This window comes from Emydura macquarii, unplaced genomic scaffold (assembly GCF_026122565.2).
Source record: "Emydura macquarii macquarii isolate MOO-44397 ecotype Brisbane River unplaced genomic scaffold, CSIRO-AGI_Emac_v2 contig_2897, whole genome shotgun sequence".
In the NCBI taxonomy this organism is placed as follows: domain Eukaryota; kingdom Metazoa; phylum Chordata; order Testudines; family Chelidae; genus Emydura; species Emydura macquarii.
In genome coordinates this window covers 22,289,372-22,309,232 of record NW_027133034.1, presented here as the reverse complement: position 1 = coordinate 22,309,232, position 19,861 = coordinate 22,289,372, and the positions used below count along the sequence as shown (strand labels likewise).

Genomic DNA, 19,861 nt, shown 5'->3' with positions numbered 1-19,861 from the left:
TCAGTGATGATCACGTTTGTCACTCTGATTGCTGTGAGCTTGTTTGGAAACGTATTGTTAATCTGTTGCACCAAGGGACACATCACTGGACATTAGTGAATGTCACTTGCACTTATTTTCAATCTTGCATTTGTCCATCTTGCTAAGAAATTGGTGGTAAATGTTATGAAGATTGTTACCATCTCTGGTGGTATGTTGGATTCACTTGGCTGCAAAGTTCTCATGTTTGCAGTAGCACTGACTATGACGGTTGCCATATGGTTCACGGTATACATGGCATTGCTCTGTTCTGTTAAACTGTATCAAATAGTCTACCCCTGAATGACGCTCCAAGCATGGACCAGTGCAAATGTTACTTGGTCATAGTTTTTGCTATTTGGGTTGCTGGTGTTGCAGTTTTCTGCCCAGTTTTAGCATACATGGAAAAGAATTCATAGCTGAGTGCAGAAAACAAAACATACTGATGTTCCAGCCATTTTCTTTATGTAGAATGCAAGGTTGAGTACAGAAATAAAAAGGTAGAGGTTTTTTTTTATGGGAAAATATTTGTGGTGGTTATTGACCATCTTCCCTTGATAGTTTTATTCTTTTTCTGTTTTCAAATAGTCCATCTGCTTTGGAATCTTCAGAAGGCAATATATGGGGCATTTGGATTAGGAATGATGCTCAGAGATTAAGGTCTTCAGAGCATCTAAAGTTGTATCATTGATGTTTCTTGTACTGCACTCTGGGTTTCTCACTTTATCGTAGTTTATTACCAAAACAACCTAGATTCCCGTTGTTTTATGCCGTTCTATCTTCAGGTTACTCATAACTCTATCCGTCCTTATCTTCTTTAATTGATTAATTACAAGTGAGGGTAAAGCTGTTGTCTTTCTGCAGTCCAAATGAAAAAAAATCCTGTCTGTGTGCCACAATCTATTGTGGCTTCTTCATACACTTAATAATAGAAATCTAATTAGTTCTGAGGACCGATAAAATTGTCAAATGGTTTTCATCACGGTAAAATGCTTCTTTCCAAGACACTTGGATATACTGCAATTTAAAGAGGGATGGATTTTAAAAGTAAAATAAAGAAAAACTGGAATAATGTTAATAATTAAAGCAAAACCCTGATAAGACACGCTTTTGGTAGTACATCTTAGCTGCACTATAAGGATATTGTAGCTGTAGACACTTGTTATACCTTTTCGTATGTACCCAATCTGTTACGTGACTGTCTTACATTTATATCTTGTAATTTCTTTATTGTATATTTAGTAATATGTTACATCAACATTTTGTGTTGCAGTAATTGTTTTATTTAAACTAGAAATGTAGTCTGATGCAGCGTACACAGGTGCTTATAGTGAAAAATGTTGCATGGAAAATTAATAAAGAGCTACACTTATCTGATTAATACCCTACTTTGTATTTTCATCATGAACAATAACATTTTTGTAATTCATGAAGAACCTGATTGCACAGACACAGGTAACTTCCCTAGATCCTACTCCTGTGTAAGTTCTATCTCCCACATTCTTTAGCTTCCCCTATTGTTCCAGTGGAACATAGATGTTGGAAGAAGTCACAATGATGGAAGGTGTTTTCTCAGATGCCTAGAGACAGTCACATGGAAGACTTTGAATATCAGATCAAAGATCTTAAACTGGACATTGTATTCCGTGGGGAGCCAGTGTAGAGGGTGGAAAACTGGCTGCTGTTCTCATAATGACCTGTGTTAAAATAAGCAGATAAGATATTGTGGTTTGTACCACCCAGAACTTTTTTAGGGCCAGTGGCTGCTTCCTAAATATAATGAAGTGCAATCAAGCCTGGAGGTCACAAAAGTGTTGCTTACCATGGGGAAGGTCTGCGTCTGGTTCAGATGGGGCACAGTCTTTTAGGCAGTCACATGGATTTGGGAATTTTTTGGCACTATGGCTATTTGGACATTCAGGAACATTAATGGGTGCAGACTCCAGTCTGCAGATGAACTTAATAAACGGGGCAGATTCTCTTAGTAGTGGGATGGATGTTATAGATGAAGCAAGTACTTTAGAGCATTTCCCTTTTCATACTAGCATCACTTCATCTTGCATAGGGTTAGCTTTAGCTGACTGCTTTTTATAAGATACTGATTTTAAGATAAGGATTTGGGAAAGTGGAAGATGGTGCTATTTATCTGCGTCATAAAGAAAAGTTGGTTGTCATCTGCATACTGCTGGCACTTCAGCCCATGTTGTCTTGCTATCTCTTCCAATGGCTTTGTGTAGATGATGACTATGGAGGAGAGAATTAAGTCTTATAGGATTCCGCAGGTAAAGGTTTGGAGATGGAGGAACGGTAGCCCATAATGACTCACAAGGCTTAGTTTGAGAGGAGAGGCTTGAGGGCAGTTTTTTGTAGTTGGGACAGGAAGATTTGGTGATTAGTGTTACCAGAGAGGTCCAGCAGGATGAATACATACTTCCTTTGTCTATCAACAAGAAGAGAGAAACCTCTGGAGCAAGAAAAGTCCTCTCAGTAACATGTCCTGGCCTGAAACCTGACTGAGAGGGATCCAGGAAACGGTTAGCTGACAGGCAGCATCAGTGAAGGTTTTTTGGTAGCTTTTCAGAGTAGGTGTATCCCTGTTTTCTTCTGATTGTCACCTTACCCCAGCCTCCAGGTAGTGCCTATATGTATTAGGTTTGTGGACACTCATAAGGACCTTCCTGATTCTCTTTATTAGAGGACCCTTAATAGGGGAGACATATGAATTGAGTGGAGGGGGGAGGGTGATTTCACTTCCTGACATCCATCTTGGAGGGGAATTTCTGGACTGGGAGATGAAGACAGCCTGTTGAAAGGATCTGCAGAAAGAAGCTGCACAATTCCAGTTCCAGCCTGATCAGTCTCCTCTTACTCCAACTCTTCCTTGATGCCATCACATCATAGCACTGAAGGAAAAGCAGTATGTGAAGATATTGCCTATGGGCTGCAGAGCTTCCAGCAGCTATCTCAGAGATTGTGCTGTCTAGGGGAATGGTTCTATGGAGTTTGCCTATTTACCGCTAAGGGGTGGCGTGCACTCTAAATTCAGTGAAGTTGCTGTAGTTTGTTTTAAGCTATTTGTGTATGTCATTTTGGTGTTTATCTCCAAACCCAAACTGACTCATTCTTCCCATTCTTACCTAATAAATGTGCCACCTTCTGGAATGGTACTGGATAGCTTGTGAAGCCCAGTTTTATTGCCTGTAGGTTGCCTTGTGTTCTGCAGCTTCCCTTGTTTAGGGTAGATAGGGCCTTAAGTGGGGAAATTAGAAAATAATTATTTCCTGACTTAACCCAAACCTTGACATCTGGATTCAGAAGAAGCTATAAGAAGTCATTTTTTCCCCCTGAGATTGAATGTTTATTTCCAAAATAAAAGGTGAGAGGTTTACTCTCCAGAGCTTTACTATAATTACAAAGCCTTCCATTGTCCTCAGTCCGAATCCTCTATGAGACTGGGGGGGAAGAAGAGGAGAGGAAGGGGTTCCAACCTATTCATATTTTCCCTGTTTGCAAATCTATTGGTTTTCTGTAATTTTCAGACATGTTTTCTGTCAATGGAGACACTCTGTCCTTTTCCTTTGCTTGTTTTCCTTGGGGAAAATCGCTCCTCACGCAAGGGGCCTCAATGAGTGTGAGCTGGTGGAAAGAACAGGATCAGGGAAAGCAAATAGGACCCCCTAGTTCATCTTCCACCTTCTTATCCCCACCATTTGCTTTTCTTTCCACAACTTCACCCTTATCACCTTGTTAAATTTACTGTCTTACTGGTGTGCAGATAGTGGTGTAATCTACATGATCCCAGTTCACCAGCATGTGTTGAGTCAATGGCACTACTTGCATGCTAAAGAGATCTGCTGGATCAAGGCCATGTAGATTTTCCACCATTTATTTTTACCTCTGAGTTTGGACTTGTGGGGCTGTATTTAATTCAAGCTTTCCCACCACTAGTCATTACGTCTTTAAAATGACACTTGCTAAGACAGGTAAACCAAAAAACTTCACCTGCCTTGCAAGGAGTCCCATCTATAAGTTCTTACCTGATCCGTTCCTTCTGTTTCTTTATCAAAGTGATAGTGGTGCCAGAAAGACCAAGGGAACTCCATGGGACACTTAATGTGAGGCTAACCGTTGACTAACACTTGTTATTTGCCAACGGTGTAAGTGGCCTGAAACATCTTAGAATACTACAGTATCTTCACTTTCTTAGAAGTCAGGCAACGGTAAGTATAAAGATGAACTGAAAAGCTTCTGTCCAACAAATACAATGGATTTGAAATTGTCAGAGGCCTTACATTATTAAAAGACTGTAAATATAAACTTGAAAATGGTATATAAATGCAATTTATAAAATAAAATAAAATAGCCTTCCAGGACCTGAATTCATGGTTCTCTGTTTTCCCATTGCTACAGGTGGTTGCATTGTAAAGCAATATAATGCCACTCTCTGTCCAGCTGTAGGTGATAGTAGTATCCTCCTATTTTAGAAAAAACAGAACATTTGTAGTTGGATCTGGAGAGATATAAAATCTCTCAGTTCACTTTTAAGTTACTCCTTCTATTAAGTAAACATATTCTTTACATTTCCTCTTCTCAATGTATTGTATTTTCCTCTGCATTTTCAAAGCAGTGCATAGGAGTTTAAACTTTCTGAAAATTGTTCTTCTGTCCAGTCATTTGTGCCCCAATTCTGCCACTCTTACTGGAGCTGAGTAGCCATTAGTGACATAGATTTAAATTCAACGATCTACACACGTTTCTGGGGCACCTCTTGGATAAATGTATCGGTTACTTTATCTGTGTAGCTACATCATCATCTTGGTAAATCCCAAAAGGACATAGCCTCCTTGCAGATTCAATGCTACTTGGATTGATCCCTAGCTAATCCTGAAGATGGTCTGGCTGGTTATTCAGTTTTTGTCCATTACGGGCAATTTTACCAGGCCACCAAAGTTTTTTGGTAATCAGCTTATTGCCAGCTGGGTAGAATCATTCCTTAGTAAACACATTTCAGAATTCATTGAGCTTCCATCCTAATAATATGTCCATACCAAGAAAGCCACCGAAATCTTAACAGTGCTAATGGAGGTGATTGCTGGATTTGGCTTCGAATATCCTCATTTCTGATCTTGTCCTGCCACTTAATATTGACCAACTGATGAAGACAAGAATCTTAATGTCCCTCTTCCACTTTAAGTGGGGGCAAGAACATCTGGAAGAGCCACCTTCCTTCAACCAAAAAGAGATCCAGGTCACAGTCCATAAGCTAAGTCTGATGTGGCATTGCACCTGAACCATGCATTGTTGAACCATGGCTGCATAGGCTTTTCCAGACTATCTTTCACACTAATATTATTCCCGATGACTGGTGTTATTTTGCCTCCCATTCAAAAAGGGTGATATGTCTGAGTGTAGCAACTATAGAGGCATTATGCTGTTAGCGGTCCCAGGGAAAGTCTTCACTTCTGAATTAGTGTCTCAAATCAGCGATCCACTTTATGACATAGGCTGGGATACTCAGTGTGACTTTCGACCAGTTCGTTCCATTGTTGACAATGTTTACCTTGAGGGAGCTTTTTGAAAAGATGGCTGAATTTAATAAGACATGCCCCACACTTTGTATAGACTTCCATCAGGCCTTTGATTATATGCATTGAGCAAGTTTGTGGGATCTGATGAGACAACTCAGCATCCCTGGAAATATAATGTCATTGATAGAAAAGCTCTAGAATAGAATGGAAAATTGAATTTAAGTCAATGTCAAATACAGAGCATGGTTTCCTATCTCCATGGACGTTAGGCAAGGCTGTGTTCTGTCATCATCATTGTTCAATACTGGCATTGATTGGTTGATGGATAACCAACTATGTGGAGGCATCGGTTGGTGGCACTGAGCTCAACACCTTTTTTTGAGATTTTGAATACGCTGGTGACATTGTCTTGTTGGCTCAGTTTGGTGAATCACAGCAACTGAGAGCCAATCTGGTCTGCCAAAAAGCAGTGCACTTTGGTCTCATCATCATATGGCTAAAACTAATCCCTGGCCACCACATTCAAGCAGCCTTCAGCTCCAGATGACAACCAGCTCAATATTGACCTGGCTGGACACAACACTGAGCAGGTTGCAACTGTTAACTACTTAAGCAGTGTCATAGATCAGTGTTTCTCAACCTTTTAAGTAGCAAGTAATCCCTAACTTCTGAAAATTTTAATAAGTGCCCCAACATTCAATTTTCCACGGGATTTTATATTTACAGACTAATGTGAGCCATGTTGGAAGAAGGGCTGAGTATATAAGGCCCTGATATGACGGATGTCAGATCTAGTGTTGGTAGGGTTACCACCTTTAGACCAGGGGTGCGTAACACAAGTATGTATCTGGGCTAGAGGTGATGTTGGCCAAAGCTAAGAGGCTTTGAGCGGCATGCCAATGCTGGGGAATATAAAGCACCGTGCCAAATTTTATGCCATAGATTTGAGAAGAGGAAGGGGTGAGAGAGAGAAAGGGAAGGAGGGTGAGAGAGAGAGAGAGAAAGACAGGAAAAGAGGCAATTGGTGAAATCTGGGGCTGTCATAGTTGTCAGTTTCACTGCTCAGCTAGAGCAGTGAAATTGACCAGTTTTCTGGGCACTGGGCTTTGAACCAGGGAAGGCGGCTGCCACCTGGCTGCCAGCCTGGGAGGTGGGCGACTGCCACCCAATCCGAGCTGGGGCAGAGGAGGCTTCCGCGCTGGCTGGGACCCAGGGATGTGAGCAGGCGGCTGCTGCCCGTCTTCAAACCAGGGCGCTGGAGGTTGTCCCTCGGCTTGGAGCCGGGCACAGGTTGCTGCCACCCAGCTGCGAGGCCAGCTCACGAGATGCAGGAGGCTGCCACCGGGCTCCCACCTGGGAGCTCGGATCCAGCGGGAAGCGGGGGGCTCCTGCCCACCTCCTCCAGAAGCTAGCGGCTGCCGCCTCCTCCCAGTTAGGAGATGTGACCAGGCGGAAAGCAGGGGGCTGCCGCTTGTTTCCAGCTGAGAGCTCTGACAGGGCAGGAAGTGGGAGGCAGCAGCCTGGCTTCCCGGGACTGTGGCGGCTGCCACACGCCTCCCATCTGGGAGCTGGGACCAGGTGGGAAGCGGGCTGCTGCCACCCAGCTTCCCCAGAAGTCAGCAGCTGCCGCCCGCCTCCCCTTCATTCTATTTTTACCCAGGTACCCCCTGCCTGTGTCTTGCGTACCCCCCAAGGGTACACGTACCACAGGTTGAGAAACTGTCATAGATAGTGCAGGAGGGTGATTGAAAGATGTGGACGCTTATACAGTAGCAGCTACTTCCATGTTTCGGACCCTTCAGTGGCCTACTTGGGGATTTCATGACCTTGAATCTATTATGAAGCTGCGGATCTGTAGAACCATAGTTATATCAACTCAGTTGCATGGCAGTGAAATGTGGTCATGGAGGAAGGCTGAAGAGCAGTGAATTTACATTTTTAGTCTCATTTTTTGTAGTTCGTAATGGTGTGTGCCAATGGGATGAAAAATGGGTCTAGAGAAGTAGAGTAATGTAAAGTGGTCACCTTACTTCATGTAACACATTCCCTCTTTTCTCTGTCTCCCCGACTAGTAGTTGTGTTTGCTCTAACACACACTGTCTTTCATCTCTCATTATGGCCTATGTCCAGAGGGAACAATCTGCCCAGAATAAAGGACAGTGCATTGTTGCACTGTCCTTGGAGCAGTCTGGGAGGCTGGGAATAAGAGAGTCATAATCTCCATCCCTATTCCCTCACTGTTTTGTGGAAGGAGTGAACTGCATTAGGTCTGCACCCAGAGATGTGTGTGCTGACAAAAGAGCCATTGTAACTGTGCCGCTGGGCACGTTGTGGAAGGCAAAGACAAGGCTCTGCCATTTCCTGCCTTGTTCTGCCTACCGGTGTGATGTGGTACATAGCAGTTCTGCAGAACCTGCTTCTGCTCCTGCATAGCTTCCCATAATGCAGGTTGCCAGCACAAGGATGCTTTGTATAATTTTGGCCATGTAAATTGCCACGTTTACTAAATGTCAAATTGATGTTCAAATGGAGCAGGAAATTTTTCTCAGTTAAGGGATCTACGCTTGCAAGAGTAGTTTGGCTATTAATGTTACAGTTTAATGATAATATCCACCCTAAATATTTTACCATGACTTAATAATAACCATAATTTCCCTCCAAATGTACCATGTGAAAGTAACAGCCATAACAATTATATTGCAATCTTATGTGCCCATTAATAAACAAACAGGTGGAAAACACTAAAGATCTGATCATGTCAACCTTACTCACACTGACTAGTATCTTACTATGTGAGTGCACTTTGAGCATCAATTTAGTATTCAGCAAGTGGACAAAATGAGTGCAACTTACTCTGTCCAAGAGTTTCCTATTATACACTACCTTCTGCTTCTTCATATAAAGAAGATATGGCTTGCTTTAGATTACTATTTTACACCCATCTCCCTGCCATTGTCCCATCCCCATGTAACTCAGCCCACCAAGTCACAAGTGAATTTATTCCAGCGTCTGTCACAGAAGTTGCCTCCATTTTGTATTTTGATCCTTGAACACAAAAGTTTTAGTTTAGGTAAAAACCTGTTTTGTGTAAGTGGAAAATGTGTAAATTTGTATGTTTTAAAACAGTTGTCTGTAGATTGCTGTGAAGGAGAAATATCTTAATATTTTGACCATGTTTGGAAAAAAAAAGTCTTTGCATTGCCATAGAGAATGTGATACTGAATGATCCTATATTTGCAGTAATTGGATGAGAATCAAACGTTCAGCTTTCCAATCTTAAATACTGGTTTGAATACATTTCTCATTTCAACTTTTTAATAACGTTTCAAGAGCAGCTCTTTTAAGATCACTTTTTAATTTGAGGAGGTCAATGTTAATGACTACAGTTTTTACTGCCAATGAATATAACACCTGCAGAGTAAGGTGTTCTGGGTTTTTTAAACTTGTTAGAACATTGGTATCCAAATGTTACTGATGCATACAATGGTTCTGTTTAGACCAGCACAGCTTAATTTCCATTATTTGTAAATACATTGCTTACCACTTGTCACATTGATGATCTGGGGCTGGTATATTTTTTGCTTCACAGAGGTGAATGCATTCAGGACTGGAAGGTAACGGCACTCTCAGGCGTGCAACAGCACCAGCAGAGCTGCTCTACCAGAGCTAGATCAAGGGTGCTGAGTACCGTTGACTCCCATTTAGTCAGTGGGAGTTTAAGGCGCTCAGCACCTTACAGGACCAAGCATCTAGTGGGCTCTTACTATTTAAAAACTGAATCCTGCAGCTGACTCTGGTTGGGGCAGCCCTTTGACTTCAGTGGGTGTCGCATGGGCAGAGGGTGTCTGCTGCTGTGCAGCGAGCTGCAGGATTGGAGTCTGTCACATCCTGTTCATGTACGAGGCAATTGTCCTGCCATATTAGCTGAAATGGACACAAGCACATGTGCGCACACAATCCCATGATATATAGCCAAAAGCAGACAAATTCAATTTAAGATATTTGGAAGGATATGTCAGTTCCAGTCCAGATTAAATACTTTTTCAATAATGTGGTGACCATGTTAAAACATTTTAAAGGTTTTAGATACTTCAATATATAGTACCTCATTTTCTGTATTTTTTTAATAGGACTTTACTGCTGTACTGACTCACCCAAAATGTGCATAGAAGAATAATGGAAGCCCCTGAATACCTTGATTTGGATGAAATAGATTTTAGCGATGATATATCTGTAAGTATAAATATTATTTTGTTTGTTTAGAGAGAAATGATTTAAGTGTCTCAATTCTAGCATAAGACACATATCTCGTTGTTATTAGAGGGCAAAGCAGGCTTTTACCTTATGCAATGGCTACTTACTTTACTTCAAGGATATATTAACTGAATTCAGATATATAGAAAAAATAAACAATATCCCCATGTGGTAGAATGAAAATCAGATTTTTTCCAAGATAAACTTATAAAGATCTCTGAAAGTAGAGCCTGGGGCTTGCACTTTGTCTGCGTTAATAAAGATGGTTTGCAAATCAAAGAAGCTGGGTTCCTACACGGCTCCCTTTCCTCCCACTGTGAATCAGGGAATTTTCATGATACTCAGGGGTAAGTCCTGCAAACCCCAGAGACCCAAAAAAGATAAAGCAAATGTGTCCTTCGCAAGACAGTAATGAATATGGTTAGTGAACAAGTGGGATGAAAATTAGGGGTTATACCCCTTCTCCTTTGCCTTCTTCCACTGAGGGAGTGTTTGCAGGGGCTTTTCTATATAGAGGCTCTCCTAGTGCTCTGTGACATGCTCATGCCCCATCCCCTCCCTGCAGCATGTCTGGGCATGCAGAGAACCCTGTTCCTCCCATGGAACCCTGCCTCAGGATGAAGCCTAATGGGAACTGTGTGCCTGTCTGGCTTTCAACCCGAGGTTCCTTGCTCTGCCAGGGAAAGGGGCTCAGATTTCAGGCAGCAATGGAATAGGAATTGTGCTGTCTGATCATTAGTCATAAACCTTTGCTAGGCCACGAAAAGGGGCTTATACTCTGAAAGTGGGGAAGGGTCTCTCTCCCCACCTCTACGTCACTCCACATGCTGGCTCCTAAACCTTACGAGCTCTTCAGTCAGGCTGTGACCAGATCAGGGACACTTGTGGATTCCACTCCTCATGAAGCTGTTCCGTCATGGGCTTACAGAGGGATAAGTGAGAAATCCCTTCCCATGTTCAAAATTCTGATTTACTGAGTAAAGCCCCAGGTGGTACTAGGTTGCTCCCACAGCACTTACGTGGGTGCTAGCCAGCCACTGGGAACAAGCAGGCAACCTCTCTGGCTCCAAAGGACATCTTAGGTATGGCTACACAGCACTGTAAACTGGGGTCTGTGGGACCTGCGGTGGTGGACTGGTGTTTCCAAGCCTTTGCTCTGAAAATCTGGGTTTGCAATTGCTAGACCTGGGTCTCACTCCATGCTGACATGTTCGTACTGCATTACGCAGACTCGAGTCAGAACTTCAGCTTCGAGGGGGGTATCCCAGGGTTCCCAATGCCCTCACCATCTGTGGCCACTCTTGGCCTTGGTTCAGAGTGTGTGTGGGAAAACTTGTCTGTCCATCCTGCAGCACTTGAATGGAAGCACACATATTTGCCCAGGAATGCATGCTGCTGGGCCATTTCTGGGTACACATGCTCCCAGGAACCGGAGCCAGGAACATGGGTCCAGCACCGATGGAAAAACTCGTGCAGCTTGTGGTGTGCTTTCAATCCTATTTCTGGAGTCAGTCAAAGACAGTGTTTTTTGTCCTATCAAAGGCACTTCTCAGTGTCAGATACCATCCAATTGATGTTGCTTATGCCTGTGGCATAATCCAGTCCAACTACAGATTCCCCCTATGTACATCAGCACTTTTGGAGCAGGGCCACGAGCACAGACTGGTGGGATCACATCATCATGCAGATGTGGAATGAGCAGCAGTGGCCCCAGAACTTTTGAATGAAGAAGCGGTGGCGGAGTTTTTTTGAGGCAATCAGGACTGTGATTTACCCAAAGTGGTGGGCGTAAACAGTGTCCCTGATCAGTACAGAGGCAGGTTCATGGACACAAACGTAGAATATACTAGTAAGGTGCATAATGTCCAGGTTTTCATGGACCTTCATAGACATACTAGGACATTATTTCCACCAAATGAAAATGTTATAAATGGAGTCAGTGTCCCCATTGTTATTCTAGGGAACCCTGTTTGCCTCCTTTTGCCATGGTTTATGAAACTGTACCCTGATTTCAGAGCACCTGGCAAAAGAAAATTCAGCTACACTCAGTATTTGTAGAATGATGGTGTTATGTGCATTTGGCAGATTGAAATCCTGGTGGCAGTGACTATGGGACTGTTCAATACCAGTGTCATCCAGCCCTCTGCATTATTGTTGCCTGACGTGCTCTGCATAATGTTGGCAAGGACAAAGATGAGCCATTTTGCCAGGAATAGCCTCAGGTCATTGCTGAACTTCTCTACTGGTGTACACAGCCAGAATGTGCACCTGTCGTTACTGGGGCAGGATCCACATGTACTACAGAAATCAGGGATGCTTTGTGCGCCCACATAATGTGTTTGTATGGTCCAGTGAGTGAGGGGGAATGAAACAACATATGTATATATGCATACAGAAATTATGAATGAATAAGGAATGAAATAGTTTTGTATTATCCCTTTTGTATACTCCGGTCCTGTACCTCACCGTTTATGATTCACTATGATGGAAAACTGCAGAGAGTATATTTGGCAAGTCCAACTGCTGTTCACTCTTTGTAGCATAAGTCTCCCTACCCCGGTATTGTCCAAAGGTCACATAGGCTGCAGGACATGGTAGCATAGAGGGAACTCAGGGTGTGGGGCTGGAGCAGGAAGTGCAGCTGGAACTGCAGTTTCATTGCCATGAGTGTGAGCATCCTCTCAAAGAGTTTTTTGCTGTGCACTGTCCTCCTTCCTCAACCTGCATTCCTTATCCAAAAACGACCCTGCCAATCTCTCTTCACACTGTTCAGCCTCTCTGTGTCTTTCCACCTGTCTTGCATAAGAACATAAGAATGGCCATATTGGGTCAGACCAGTGGTGCATCTAGTCCAGTATCCTGTCTTCTGACAGTAGCCAATGCCAGTTGCTTCAGAGAGAAGGAACAGAACAGGCAATCATCGAGTGATCCGTCCCCTGTTGTCCACTCCCAGCTTCTGACAATCAGAGGCTTTCCTTTGGCAGTTCTTGTGACTCAGGAGTTATGAGGGTGTCATTCCTGCATAGAAGACTATCATGCACCACTGTGGGTTCTGTGACAAAGCTTTTCCTCTACCTTGGTGGGTCCAGTTCTTCCTTCTAGTGGTAGGTCAGGGAACTGCTTCACCCCTTGGTGTTCTTCCACCCTCTAGTGGTGGGGGAGGGAAATACAGCCTCTCTAAGATGGCTGCTCCCTGCTGGGTCCCAGTACTGTCTCTGGTTCTGAGGCCCTTGCCTCTTTGCTGGGGCTCTTGCCCCTCCAGTGAATGGCTGGTGGGGGGGGAGGGACAGTCCTGTCCCACCCTCGACTCCGGGCCCCAACCCAGGGACCTTACAAGTATCAGCCTCATGCTGTGGCTTCAGGAAAGCTGCTAGCTTCCCTGGGTTACTTCCCCTTGACTTAATGTCTGGACCCTGACCGGACAGGGGCCCTTCCTGGTCTCCTTTCCAGGGAAGGCTCTTGACTTCTGACAGCCCCACTGGGCATGGTAGTGCTGAACCAAATGTCCAGTTCTATCTTCCCCTTCTGGCAGGGTCTTTTCCCTCATGCCTCCAGGCCTGGGAAAGGTCCTTTGCCTTCTTCGGGCAGAATTTTTCCCTCCCCTAGTCTTTGTACCTGCAGAGTTCTCTTCTGCCAGCGTTCTGCTCCTTCTCCTAAACCCTCCTGGTTTCTGACAGCATCTTGCCTGCTCACACACTTTCTGGTAGCTCACCTCATTCTCACAACTCTAGCCACACCCTTTCTCTGGAGAGGAGGCTTTTAACAAGTCCTGGGCGGGGCCTTGATTGGCTCCAGGTGTGTTAATTAACCTGGAGTAACCCCTGCTCAGCTACCAGGGGGAGAGGGACTTGCTGAGCCTGGGGCTGATATATTGGCCTTCTAGCACCCTCTGGTAGCATCTAGTCTGACAATGTCACAGTTCAGTACTCACTGAAGCTCCCAGAGCCCAGTCAAATTGCTCATAGAAGAGAAAGGTAGAAGGCTAGTTTCCAGATGTGCTGCTCCTATCCCTGATTTTGCTGTGGTTGGTTTTAAGCCACTTGACTCACTCTCTGTACTGAAAGGCCACCCAATGAATCCCCAATGCCACAAGCGTCTTCTAGATTTCTTTGTACATGTGATAATTTCTTGCACTCTTACTCACGTCAAATGTCTTTCTTGCCTCAGACCAGAGTTTTACCAGAATTCACCAGAATTTAACAGAATGTTCCTCTGGCCAGGTAGCAGTGTGCTTGGTGTAGGGCTTCTGCCTATCGGTGACCATAACACAGGAGACTGAAATATATTTCTAAACGAGTGGTCAGCATGGAAAGGATGAGGTAAATGCTGAGTAGCTGCATTTGAACTGTATTTTAACCAAAGTGGGGTTACTTCCATTTGTGGAAATTGAGTGGGAAGTTTTGGTGTAGAAGGACTGAGAAATACAGGGCCAAGGGATTGTGAAATAGCATTGGTGGAATCACATGAGCCAGGGAACACAGGTTTGAGCTGTGTCCACACTGCAAAATGACAGGGCTTGGACCCAAGTCCCAATGGTGGGCTCAGAGCCACCCATACTCCCAGGTCCATGTGGCTTCTAGGACCTGAGTCCTGAGGTTTGCTAACCTGAATCAGAAAGAATTATGTGTGGATGCTAGGTGGGATTGCGCTCAGACTTAGGTCTGAGCCCAGGTTTACAGTGCAGTGTAGGCATACCTCTAGAAAGCTACTTCCAGAGTCAAGGTATGTGTACCAGTACTCCTCCTCTATTGTGCGGTCACCATGCCAGGATGGAGAGTGTTCTACCTCCCACCAGTAAACAGCTAGGGGAAGAAGTACCATTCATGCATCACAAAAAAAAATAAAACAAAATTCTCAGCATGACAAAGACAAAAGAGCATTTGTGTACAAGTGCTTATAATTTCTGCACAGGACTCTTCTTTCTGATCAACCCTCTGCACCCAGAGTCTTAAGTGACTGGTAGACATTACGCACTTATACAAATGCATAGACAACATGGAGAAACAGAACCATTCATAACTGGAGAGCAGTTGGAAAGGATTCATAGCTATCAATCCTTCAAAATCAGGAAGAGCTTTTTACCCCAGTGCAGACAATTGCACACCTAGAGGTCAGATAAACAATTGCTCTGGCTGTAATGTTACCATAATGGCAAAGATTTGCAAAAAATCCAAAACTTCATTGCATCAGTCATTTCTTGAGAAGCTATCAGTATCCAGTTATCTCCAGTGTCTAGGAGTGCTGGTTCCATGCATCAGCTTCATCCCGAGTAGATTTATCAAAATGTATCTGCAGAAATTTCTTCTGAGACACAGAACCATGCACTTGATGCAGTGATTCCTTCATTCAGACTGGGAACACATATAATTAACACCCTGAGTGTTGGAAGAGAAGTGTAGTTGATCATGGATTCTCCATAAACCTCTGATAAAGTTTGGTGTACAGACAGAACTCAACCAGGATGTTTCATTCATTGATCTGGTCAAATCTATATTTCAGGTGTGAGGGCAAAGCTCTTTGAGGCAGGGGCTGCCTCTTTGTGCAGTGCCCAGGGGCACAAAGGGGCACTGACCCCTAGATGCTATTGTGGTACAAATAGTATAATAATCCCAAAGTTCTACTGATCTCAGATACACTAGAGTTTCTCCATGAGATTTGGTTGGAGCCCTACAACCAAGCACCTTAAAAACATGGGTACTAGACTTAGCAGCATTTTGCAGCCAGGCATATGGGATCCTCCATTTGAATATCAGACACCACATTTAATCTCAGTGACAAACTAGACAAGCTTGTGGCTAGCCTTTCTAGTTGCCATTGAAAGGCAAGTTTTGGAATGAGTTCCGGTATCCATACAAAAACCACGCTGCTGTTGTCATGTGTTACAGTTTCAGAAACTCTTTCTGTTCAAGGAAAGTTCCTCTTTTCACAATTCTTGGGAAGTCCTACTATCACTTTGTTGTAATCCTTGAAAGGTTGTGGCATATATGGACTTGCATAAAGTGCCAAACACGTATCTCAAGCGTATAGTATACATACACCCGTTGTACCTATTCATCTCATTCCATCCAAAATGCAAAGGCCTTATTGCCTCAAAGCTGCTGCAGACAAGACACAAAAATTCTGCACCAGTTGGCATGCTAGGTATACAGGAAACTAGTCACAGAAGTCCTTAGAGGCACTGGGGAAAAAGTGTATGGGTCTCATTGAAGAAGGTTTGCAAAGTTAGTTTCCATTCCTCTGCAGAGGCATTCTTTGGTAGGAAGGTGCTACTGGGTTGGTTCCCACATAACTTGTTAGTTTATAAAGTTGTTGTTTTGTATGGGGGACGTCCATTCCTGCGTGTTATTCTACTGTAATAAACTCTGCTTATCCCTCCCTCCTTCTGGGATTCACTGCTTGCTTCTTCCCATGGGTAATGAGTGAGGAGAGAGGTTGTAAAACTGAATGAGAAATTTCTTATCTGATAATTTTCTTTGTGTTAGCAGCTTCTCTTTTAATTCAATCCACCCTCGTAGTCTCGTAAATGACCAAAATATAAATTTAATTTTTTCTTTAAAGGGAGGCTATGGGCTTGTCTACAACAACAATTAGAGTAGACTATGCAAGATGTGGTCTGAATCCACCCTGCACTAGCCTTCTGCAGTCTAATTGTTCCATGTGGACCGTACTGATGCACATTAACCATTCATTAGCGCACTTTGATCTAGACCTCTTTGAAACAGGACTAGCTCTAATGAATTGCTAACCCATGGGAGCAGGATCCACATAGACAGGTAGACTGTGACATGCTAGTACAGGGTAGGTTCACACCCCAGCTTTCCACAGTTTAATTGTTTGTGGAGACAGGCCCTTAGACATATATATTGTTTTAGGGTTAATTTAATACATTTTATATAAGGTTGTCTTCATGCTAATAACTGGTTGCTGGAATGTTTCTACACTTGTGGAATAACTTTTCTGGTGGCCTGAGCTGAAAGGCGGAGCTTAATCCTGGACCATCCAGCAACTCAGTGGACTGATTCCGAATTTCCGAATTCCATGGGGAGTGGGGCATTAATGCATGAGTAATGAATTCTGAGAAGCTGCTAACATAAAGGAAATGATCAGGTAAGAAATTTCTCAGTCCAGGTGTTGTTCTTGAAATAATTGCAGCTGTAATTATTGTAAGCAAAAAAACTGTTCTTATAAAGTACACACTTTGCAGTTCTTACAGGAAGCACTAATGCAGATCATTTCTCTCTCCCTAATCATATTTCTGCTACAAATATTTCTCTTTTATGAATAGCAAAGAAAAATTGTTTATATGCTGACTGTCTGGTTAGTGAGGGTGCTTTAACACACAAATATTTCTGTTGTAAGTGGAATTTATTAATTTGATTGCAGGTCACCTTTACTATCATAGAGAAAGTGCAGTCCCTAAACTCTTTTGTCAGACAACATTATAAACTCTTGCAAAGGATTTTATTTTCCTACTAGCATTGGGAAGATGGTTCCTTTTAAAAAAGCTCCAGATGTTATACTCACATGCAGCTTCCTTTTAAAATGGATTTGATTTTTATCTATTTTTACATTGACTTTTATTTAAAGGGTGGTAGAGCAGGTGCTGAGACATTACAAGACAATGATTCAATCTTGAGAGGATAGTTTATTTTGAGGAACTGTCTTGTTATCGTTGTTCCATGTTAGATTATGTCTTGTAGTCTATTTCTAAGCCAGTTTTACAAAAACATAAAGCAGAATAGCCTCTCTTCTTGCCTTCCCCGTTGTGCCTAATGCTATTGAATGGTGGATTTAACTATCAGTTTCACTGTCATACAGCTTAGATTGCCCATGTTAGTAGGAAGTACTCTGACCTCCTGCTGAACCTTTGAGCTAATGGCACAGATTATAGAACTAGAAATATTATCTCCATCCCCAGGTAGGAGACTGAAGGGGTTTATGTCAGAGGCAAGATTAACTTGAGAGGTATTGGCTTTCCTATTACTCTGCTCATCTCTTGTGTAGTCAAATGCATGAATAAACAGGCTTTGCACAAGGAATATGTGCAGGAATGAGGACGGGGGGCAGAATTCTCTTTTTTGTCAATACACAGATCACTAATACTGCTGCCCCTCTAATCCCTAGTTACTCATGTGCATGTGACCAGCAGTAGCTAATTCCTCTGGGTTGGGCTCACCAGCCACCACCAAACTTCTCTTGCCTTTCTGAAACTTCAGATTTCACCTTCATGCTGCTGTGGAGAAAGCAGCTCTGGAGCACTTTTGTTAACTGTTTTCATCTTTCCTGCTAGACTTCCTGTTCGGATCCAAAGCAGATAAGTAGTGACTGGAAATTGTTACAATCAATGGCTGTTCTGTGGCTTATGTGAAGTGATATAATGGTCTCAATCTATTTCTTAGCGTGGAGGTGTCCACACCAGAAATCCAAGATCCCAGCTGAGCTCCTTTAAGTCATCTTGGCCAAGAGATCCAGATCTGAATGGCCACAGAGTCTACCTTTGGAACACTAGCGCTGTTTTAAATACAAAATAAATATTTTTGTAAGTCTTCATGTTACATGCGTGTCTGAGTAAAGAGAAACTATAACTTTCTCGCCTATAAGATGCCCATTTTTGAGACTTTTACGCTATCATCATTTCTGACACAAATCAGATTTATTTGGGTGTAGTTTATTTAAGAGAGTAGGGTAATGTGACTCTTGTTTACATTATACAGAAATATAATTTTGTGCAAAATGACATTAGGTCGCCAACTAGCACTTATTCACTTATTATTATTATGAAAGAGCAAGTGAAATGGGCTTATAGTCCACAAGAAGAGCAGGAAATAAATAAAAGGGGGACCAATATGTAACTTGCAAGTTGCATTTTATCTCAGATATACCTTTAAAAAGTCATTTTGCACAAGTTTAACATTCCTCCCTTTCCCAGTCACTCCTATGGGGACAGATAAAATTAGCCCTGTTAGTAAGTTGTATACCATTCTAGTGGGACTTTATGGTTTCTTAGTACTTTAATTAAAATACAGGCTGTTTACTTCACTCTCATGTCATGCATTTTAAAATTATTATTACTACTTACTGTTGCAATACAGCAGTAGTACCAAATACCCCAGTTCGGATAGGGGCCACAATGTGTTAGGTATTGTACAGGCACACAGGAAGACAGTATGTTCCCCAAAGAGCTGTGAGTGGGTACAGGGATCTGCCTACATAGTGCCAGTGCTGGAGCATAATTTGAAAGAAGATGCTACCTGTGAGCTTAACTAAGAGTAAGGGGTAATTAAATATAGTAATAAGATTTTATAGTTACATAAATTAGCTATTGCACTCCATGATGAATTTGAAATAATTTGAAAGCCTTTTGTCTTTTGTTAATAAAATTGGCTGTCCTCCCATACATTGATTGACTGACATCTTGCACGGTAGGCAGAACCAATTATCATTCTCTAATTTTTACACAATGAGACAAAAGGCAGAAGACTTTACAAACTTTTTTGGATTCAAACAAAAGAGTTGTATCGCTTATAATATATAAAGTCAATAGAAAGACAAGTCCTGTTGTTAAAAGTGACGAATAAAATACAGAGTGTACGTGTATATCAAATGGTGCAGACAGTATACATAAGCATAAAGAATCAGAATAGTGTTGTTAATGTGTTAATCATAACCAGTGGGTCTGAAGTTTATCCTCTTGGGAAGTAGATGATTTTCTTATAGTCAAACCACCAGTCTTTTATTTTCTTTTCAGTTATGGATGCTATTCTTTGTGTTTTGTTGTTTAATGTTTAGATAAGTGAATTTTGTATTCATTAAAGGAAGAGATCGAGAGCACTGACATAGTGTACACAAAGTTTTTGTGTAAGCTTTTTGTTTGCATTTTTAAAGTCAATAAGTATTCATCTGTTATGCTTATGAAGCCATTTGGATCACAGATGCTATATAAACAAATGAATTAATAAAATATGTTGTAAGGCTGCTCTACTAATTCAGAATCTTGTTCCTGATCCGCAGCACCCACAATGTGTCCTGGACACAGATTGTGAATTTGCTGAATTTTGTGT

The 19,861-nt window shown here is 42.5% G+C and overlaps 1 protein-coding gene and 1 pseudogene across 1 annotated transcript in view; both read left to right on the top strand.

Moving 5' to 3' along the window:
- The window catches only part of SNCAIP (synuclein alpha interacting protein), a 101,220-nt gene that overhangs the window by 30,223 nt on the left and 51,136 nt on the right, over window positions 1–19,861 (top strand). The window contains exon 2 of the mRNA XM_067569363.1: window positions 9,677–9,779. Coding sequence (XP_067425464.1) covers window positions 9,723–9,779 — 57 coding nt within the window. The 5' untranslated portion in view covers window positions 9,677–9,722. The remainder of the gene's footprint in view (window positions 1–9,676; window positions 9,780–19,861) is intronic.
- LOC137166785 (uncharacterized) lies at window positions 100–839 on the top strand (annotated as a pseudogene).